The sequence below is a fragment of the Orycteropus afer genome, unplaced genomic scaffold (genome assembly GCF_000298275.1).
Source record: "Orycteropus afer afer isolate SDZICR_OR568_19922 unplaced genomic scaffold, OryAfe1.0 scaffold00057, whole genome shotgun sequence".
NCBI classification, from domain to species: domain Eukaryota; kingdom Metazoa; phylum Chordata; class Mammalia; order Tubulidentata; family Orycteropodidae; genus Orycteropus; species Orycteropus afer.
The window spans coordinates 8,172,277-8,180,686 of NW_006921644.1; the positions used below are offsets into that span (position 1 = coordinate 8,172,277).

The 8,410-nt window shown below is 46.3% G+C and overlaps 1 protein-coding gene across 1 annotated transcript; it reads left to right on the forward strand.

Annotated features, from left to right (window-relative positions):
• Positions 1-307: 307 nt before the first annotated feature.
• Positions 308-2,067, forward strand: HSBP1 (heat shock factor binding protein 1). The gene is made up of 3 exons (XM_007939129.1): positions 308-352; positions 976-1,042; positions 1,949-2,067. The coding sequence occupies exons 1-3, from the start codon at positions 308-310 to the stop codon at positions 2,065-2,067; spliced, it is 231 nt and encodes a 76-aa protein (XP_007937320.1).
• Positions 2,068-8,410: the final 6,343 nt, after the last annotated feature.

The following is an 8,410-nucleotide window of genomic DNA, read 5'->3' on the forward strand; positions in this document are numbered from 1 at the left end:
CCAGCCTTCTGGTTAGCAGTCAAGTGCCTTAGCCACTATGCTACCAGAGCTCCCTAAAGTTAGGCGAGATTAAAGAGGCCAGGCAAGGTCGGGCCTGGGGAAGGAGTAAAGGGGCGGGGCCTATGCTAAGAACGGAAGGGGGAGAGCTCTAGGCCTTCCGCCGCCTGACGCGAACTACAACTCCCATAGTACCCCGCAGTCTCGCGATCTCTCGTCGCGAGAAGCAGCCGCTGAAAGCGTCTGCGCGGACAAACGGAAGGCTAGGTTGACGGTCTGAGACATCACCGCCAAGCTGGGCACCGGGGAGATGGCCGAGACCGACCCCAAGAACGTGCAGGATCTCACCTCGGTGGTAAGGGGCGGCTGTGCGGGCCGAGGCAGCGGCATCATCCCCGGGCGCTCGGTGAGGGGCGCGGCGCGTCTTTGGAAGCCCGCCGCGACGCGCCAGGCCGCTTGTATGACCCTCCCTGACCACGACCCCTCCTGGCTGTGACTCCTCCGGCCCCTGAAGGCCCCTAGCGACCCCCAGGCTCCCGCCAGCGTCCCGTGCCTATTTTTCAGCTCTGGCACCCACCCAGATGCTTCCAAATCGTCGGAAACGGCCAAAAAACCTTCCATTTTTGAATCACAGAGGGCCCACCCTGGAAGGGGTTCAACCGGCCTGCCAGTCATATAATGTTGTTATGTGCCGTTAAATCGAACCCGACTCATAGCGACACCTCCCTGGGTTTCCGAGGCAGATCACTACGGAAGTAGATTGCCCAATCTGCCTTCCGAGGAGTGGCTGGTGGGTTTGAACCGCCAGCCTCTGGTTAGCAGTCAAGGGCCTTAGGCACTACGCTACCAAAGCTCCAGTCTTAGCCTATTAGCTGGGAAAGCGGAAGCGGAAGCCGAGTAGGGCTGCCGGGGTCCCAGACCAGGCTCCTGCCCTGCTCCCATGAAAGGTGTCAGGATAAGAATGCTTTCTTTTCTTAGGTCCAGACACTGTTGCAACAGATGCAAGATAAATTTCAGACCATGTCCGACCAGATCATTGGAAGAAATATCCTTTTTATTTGGTGTCATCCTCTTAAGGGGCCTTGGATCCTCTTTTCCAAGTAGTAGGTGGATGCATGGGGGGCTTGCAGACCAGTTTCACCAGCCATTTACCAGATTTTACTGAGCGTGGAAGGCCCCTGTTCCTGAGAAGTGCTGTGCTAAGGGCTGGGGACCCAGACTTGAGCTAGACAGAGCTCTGGCCACAAGGAACTTACGCTTTTCCCATAATAGGGGCTAATGAGATTGACTGCTGACTGTGAGCCAAGCACTTTGCTTGTCTCTCCTTAGATGGCCCCCATAATCTTAGGAATACTTGGTCTTGTCACCATCATTACTGAGTAGCTGAAGAAACGGAAGCTGAGAAAGTGAAAGAGTTTGCAGGCTCCCAGCAGTGCTAAGAGGCGAGGCTGCAGTTTGATGCTGGGCAGCCCTGCCCCAGTTTCCTGGTCACAATATCCAAAGGAAACTGGAAAACCCATTTCTTAAGATAGTTGTGTTTAAGGCCATACCACCAAAGCAAACCCACTGCCACCAAGTCACTTCCAACTCATAGCCACTCTGTAGGACAGAGTAGGGTTTCCAAGGCTGTAAATCTTTATGGAAACAGACTGCTTCATGCTTCTGCTCCAGAGCAGCTGCTGAGTTTGAACCACCACCCTTTTGGTTAGCAGCCCAATGCTTTAACCACAGCCACTTCAGCCATAGTACCAAACCCAAACCCACTGCAATTGAGTTGATTTCAACTCACAGCAAACCCTACTGGGTTTCCAAGGCTATAAATCTTTACAGAAGTAAACTGCCTAATTTTCCTCCTATGGAGCAGCTGGGGGGATTGAGTTGCCAACCTTCTAGTTAGCAGCAGTGCTTTAACCACTACACCACAAGTGCTCATTGTCTTTAACTTGGCCACTTGATGACATGAGTAGTCGCATTGATGATCTGGAGAAAAACATCGCAGATCTAATGACCCAGGCTGGGGTGGAAGAACTGGAAGGTGAGAACAAGATTCCTGCCACACAAAAGAGTTGAAGGTGAGGAAGGGGTTAATTACTTTTAAGAAGGAAAGCTTATGTACACTGGTTCCCAGCGGTGACTACAGCTAGCCCTTTTTATGCTGTGCCCCTGTGGACTCCATGTTGTGACACTGATAATATGGGAAAAAGTCCTGCATATCTTCAGAGCCTCCCTAGGTCTTGTCTGGGAAGCAGGTAATAACATCCTCAAGTGCAGGACTCAAGACTTTTGAGAGGCTCGGGAGTAGGAAACAGTCACAGATTGGTTTTTCCAAAGTCTTCTGATTAAACTTACTGTATTTGTACCTGACTTTTGTGCACAGAGAACAAGTTTTAGTCAAAAGGGCATTCTGAAAGGTTTATAGATAACTGTATGTATCACTTGTATTTGTCCTCATACGATAGAAAGCATGTTGACAGTTTTCCTTTTGTCAACAGGTTGCTAGTAAGAGAGTCGGAGCACCATGTTACAAGCCGAGAAGACCGGTGGCTCTTATACCTAGCTTCCATGTGCAGACAGGTTTTATATTATAAAGTGTGCGTTCTTACCATAAACCAGACAGTTAGTTTGCAGAGTGATTTCTTCCCCTCTCCCCTCCACCCCAGTTTCTCAGACATCTTGGACCTTGGTCAGTTGTGCTGTTGAATATCACACACTAAGCCTCTGGTGGTTTCTACGTAAAATTGTCAAGATTTGAGTGTGTTTTGTGAAGTCATTTTCTGTCCCTCCTTTTGTAGTACAGTAGTTGTTACTTGATAAAAATTGCTGTGGGGTTTGTTTCTTAGACAAGTAGTAAATCCTTCCATTATAACTAGACTTTGTGAGGAAGACAGTAGTCAGGTCCGGCGTTCTTAGTCCTCAGCACAAAGTTGACTGTTGAGCTCACACCCAACAGTGTATTGGTGATACTTTTCAAATGGCCAAAAACGTTTAGAATTGTGATTCAGAAACATCTAGCACTCCTGTGTTGCCAACACTCAGAACTGCCCCCACGGCTCCATTTCTGTTAATCAAGTGCCTGAGATGAGACACTACAGGCCGTGGAAAGAACTACGGCCCCTTCAGTGTGAGAACTGTTAAATGTGGAAAATAACAGATTAGCCTAATGGAACGGAAGGAGGCGTTGATTTGTTAAGAGTTTTGCATGAAATTCTAGTACTGCAGTAGAACCCTGTGTTTGTCTATAAATGGTTATAAAAGATCTAGCAGGACATGAAAACTCAGTTACTCCTTCTTCAAGCTACTGATTGGAAAAGGATCACGGATTCCCTACGGAAAAGGGCAGGAGACCGTGTGAAGTCTAGTTGGTTGGCTAGAAAGTGATAAATGACTTTGTAAGTAGGTTCTAGTTTTTACAAAATCCTGTTTTACTTACACCTCTTATTAGCTAACTTCTTACAGAGCAGCAGTGTTCTTACTGGTTATAGTTGTAAGGCAGGGATGCTAGCTGTTGCCACTCAAAAATGATGCGTCAAGCATGATTCCACCTGGAGGCCAGTATTTATGATTGTGATTGTCACAGCAAAGTCATTGTATATCACAAAAGAACTAAAAAATCTCAGAAGCTGATGAATAGCATGATGCGTCATGGAGGGACTGCCTCACTGAGTGCACAGTGGGTTTTTGGTGTCCTACATCGTCGGCCGTGGCTGTTTGTATCACACGTCTGTAACACATCAGACTGTCCTGTTTCAATTCTGTGGGGAACACAGTGGAATAACACCCTTGGGTGACACAGTGGAGTAACTGCTACTTCCCACCACCCGCAGAAGCCACTTTTCATAGACCAGCAAGAGTGCTGCAAAGGAGCTCGTGAGCGCCCAGCTCCAGCCCGGATGGGTAACATCTCTGTGTGGGTGTCCACCAGCCTAGGAGGTACAGATGGAAGGGATACGGCCTGCTGCTGTCACAAGGACTTGGGACTTGGGTAAAAGGAGAAGTGTCCCCAGGGCAGGCTGGCCTGACCAGCACTCTGCCCTGAATAAAGGTAGCTGAAATCCTGCTGTTGAAACTTCTTGTGTCGAGAATGGTTTCTTTGGTGTTCCACGTTTGCAGATTCACATGCGCACATGCTCACTCCACCAACTAAAACCTCAGGATGGAGCAGGACAATTAGCTGAAGGCAAAGTGGGCAAGGAGGAGTCGGGTGCTAGGCGGGCTGCCAGGGAAGGCCTCAGTGGACGCTGAAGAAGAGCTGCCACTGCACATGTCACAGAGGTGACCCAGCTTTCCTGAGCTCCATAGAACTGTCCTGGAGAAGCTTCCAGGAAGGAAGGGGGCTGTGGTCACTTGGGTTAAGAAAAGGAAGAGCCAGTGTAAATGAACATCTTGAACGTTCTGGAAATCCTAGGGCAGATAAATCACCTCGGTATTTCCAAGTTAATTGGCCAAGGATGCCATATTTGTGCTTAGCACTTCACTAACGTTTCACTGAACCGTTGTTAGGGGCCATCCAGTCCACTCTACGTCAGGGAGACCCTGTGCACAACAGAACGAAACACCGCGCAGCTCACCGGCACCCTCGCAGCCATCGCTGTGCTCGAGCCCGTCGTTGCCGCCAGCCTCTGGGGAGCCAGGCCTTTGAAGGGCTTCCTCTTTTTCCCTGACCCTCTACCAAGCATGCTGTCCTTCACCAAGGACTGGTGTCCCTGACAACACATCCAAAGTATGTAAGACAAAGTAGGAACATCCTCGCCTCTAAGGAGCATCTTGGCAGATTTGTTAGGCATTCTTCACCAACACACTTCAAATGCATCAATTCTTTACCTTCATTATTTACTGTCCACCTTTCACATGCATATGAGGCTACTGAAAATACCATGGTTTGGAATAGGCACACCTTCCTCCTCAAAGTGACATCTTTGCTTGTTAACACTTTAATACTTTGATCGCTTGACTGCTGTTGCCATGGGCATTGATTTTGGATCCAAGTAAAACGAAATCCTTGACAACTTAAGTCTTTTCTGTGTTTCTTATGATACTGCTTATTGGTTGAATTGTGAGATTTGGGTTTTCTTTATGTTGCGGTAACAATCCATGCTGCAGTTTTCATCTTCATTAGTAAGTGCTTCAAGCCTTTACTTTCAGCAAGCAAGGTTGTGTCAACTGAATATCGCAGGTTGTTAATGAGTCTTCCTCCAAACGTGACGCTGCATTCTTTATATAATACAGCTTAAGTTGCTCAGTATACAGACTGAATAGTGAAAGGATACAACTTTGACACCTTTCCTGATTTTAAAGCAGATTATCTCCTTGTTCTGTTCCAATGACAGCTTCCTAATCTATGTAGAGGTTCCACATGAGCACAATTAAATGTTCTAGAATTTCCATTCTTTGTAATGTTATCCATTAATTTGTTATGATGCACACAGTCAAGTGCCTTTGCATAGTCAGTACAACACAGATAAACATCTTTCTGGTATTCTCTGATTTCAGCCAAGATCCATCTGGTAACAGCAATGATATCCTTTATTCCACATCCTCTTCTGAATCTGGCTTGAGTTTCTGGCAGTTCCCTGTTAATGTACTGCTGCAACATTTTTTAATTATCTTCAGAATTTTACTTGCTTGTGACAATAATATTGTTCAATAATTTGCACATTGTTTTGAATCACTTTTCTTTGGAATGGGCACAAATAGGGATCTCTTCCAGCCAGCTGACCAGATACCTCTCTTCCAGAACTCTTGGCAGAGATGAGTGAGCACCCACAGCACGGCATCTGTTTGTTGAAACATCTCAATGGGTACTCGTCAGCTCTGGAGCCTTGAGTTTTGCCAATGCCTACCGCGCAGCTTGAGCTTCTTCCTTTAGTACTATCAGTTTTTAATCATGTGCTACCTCCTGAAATGGTTGGACAATGACCAATTCTTTTTAGTACAGTGACTGTATCCCATCTTCTTTTGATGCTTCCTGCATCATTTAATATTTTGCCCATGTTGTTGGTGGATGCCATTGAGTCTGCTCCAACTCATAGCGACCCTGTGCACAACAGAAGTGAACACTGCCTGGTCCACCACCCTCACAGTCACTGCCACGCTTGAGCCCACTGCTGCACCCACTGTGTCAATTAATTTTGCCCATTTGAAGGCAAATAGAGAAAAAATTGCCCATAGAACCCTTGAATATTAGAACTCAAGGCTTAAACTTTTTGTTACGTTCTTTCACCTTGAGAAATGCTGAATGTGTTCTTCCCTTTTGGTTTTCTAACTCCAGCTCTTTGCCTGTTTCATTATAATACTCTGTCTTCGAGTTGCCCTTTGAATTCTTCTATTCAACTCATTTACTTCATTTCTTCCATCTGCTTTAGCTACTCCATATTCAAGAGGAAGTTTCAGTCTCTTCTGACATTCATTCTGCTCTTTGCTTGTTTTCCTGTCTTTTCAATGACCTTTTGCTTTCTTCATGTAAGATGTCCTTGATGTCATGCCACAAGTTGTCTTGTCTTCAATCATTAGTGATCAATGCATCAAATCTATCCTTGAGATGGTCTCTAAATTCAGGTGAGGTATACTTAAGGTCATATTTTGGCTCTGTGGACTTGTTTTAATTTTCTTTGGCTTCAACTTGAACTCACATATGAGTACTTGATGGTCTGTTCCACAGTTGGCCCCTGGCCTCGTTCGGACTATTGATACTGAACTTCTCCATTATCTCCTTGCACAGATAACAGTCTGTTTGATTCCTGTGTATTCCATCTGGCATGGTCCACGTGTATAATCACCATTTATGTTGTTTAAAAGTATTTGCAATGAATAAGTTGTTGGCCTTGCAAACTTCTATCATGTGATCTCCACTGTCATTTCTGTCACCAAGGTCATATTTGCCAACTACTGATCCTTCTTTGTTTCCAACTCTCCCATTTCAATCACCAGTAATTAATGCATCTTGATGGCTTGCTTGATCAATTTCAGACTGCAAAAGTTGGCAAAAATCTTCAATTTCTTCATCTTTGGCATTAGTGGTTGGTGTGTACATTAGAATAATAATTATGTTAACTAGTCTTCCTTGTAGGCATATGGATATCATCCTACCATTGATAGCACTGTACTTCAGGATTGACCTTGAAATGATTTTTTTGACAGGGCATGTGACTCTGTTCTCTTTTCAGTTTGTCATTCCCAGTGCCATAGATTGAACTGTGTCCCCAAAATATGAGTCACCTTGGCTAGGCCATGAGTCCCAGTATTGTGATTAGCCTCCATTTTGTAATTGTTGTTGTTAGGTGCCGTTGAGTCGTTTCCGACTCATAGCAACCCCATGCACAGCAGAATGAAACACTGCCTGATCCCGTGCCAGCCCCACAATCCCTGCTATACTTGAGCCCATCATCGCAGCCACCATGTCAATCCATCTCGTTGAAGGCCTCCCCCTCTTTTGTCGACCCTCCACTCTACCAAGCATGACATCCTTCTCCAGGGAATGGTCCCTTCTTACAACATGACCAAAATAGGTGAGACGAAGTCTGGCCATTCTTGCTTCCAAGGAGCATTCTGGCTGCACTTCCTCCAGGACGGATTTTGTAATATGTGTTGTAAATCCTATGTATGTTAATGAGCCAGAACTAGGTTGAGTTGTATTTTGAGTCACAGCCTTGTAAGAGGGTATGGCTCAAGTCCCACCCTTCCTTAAGACTCTTCAAGTCATACTCTCCCTCGAGACTCCACAAGTCTCACCTTTGCTTGAGTCACACTTCTTATCTTACAAGAGATGCAAGCAGAGAGAAAAGACCTGACTACTGGTGGCGCAGTGCCTAAGACATCTGACCGCTAACCAGAAGGCTGGTGGTTCAAACCCATCAGTTGCTCCATCAGAAGGAAGGCTGGACAATCTACTTCCATAGTGATGTTGTTGTTAGGTGCTGCTGAATCGTTTCTGACTCACAGCGACCCCACGACAGCAGAACAAAACACCGCCCAATCCCATGCCAGCTCCGTGATCCGTGCTATACTTGAGCCCAATGTCGCAGCCACAGTGTCAGTCCATCTCGTTGAAGGCCTTCCCCTCTTTCATCAACCCATTTCACCTTACCAAGCATGACATCTTTCTCCAGGGAATGGTCCCTTCTGACAACATGACCAAGTAGGTGAGACAGAGTCTGGCCATTCTCGCCTCCAAGGAGTGTTTTGGGTGCACTTCCTCCAGGACAGATCTGTTAGTTCTTTTATCAGTCCATGGTACTTTCAGCATTCTTTGCCAGCACCACAATTCAAAAGCATCAACTCTTCTTCAGTCTTCCTTATTCACTGTCCAGCTCTCACATGCATACGAGGTGATTGGAAATATCATGGCTTGTGTCAGGCACACCTTAGTCCTCAAGGAGACATCCTTGCTCCTCAGCACTTGAAAGAGTTCCTTCGC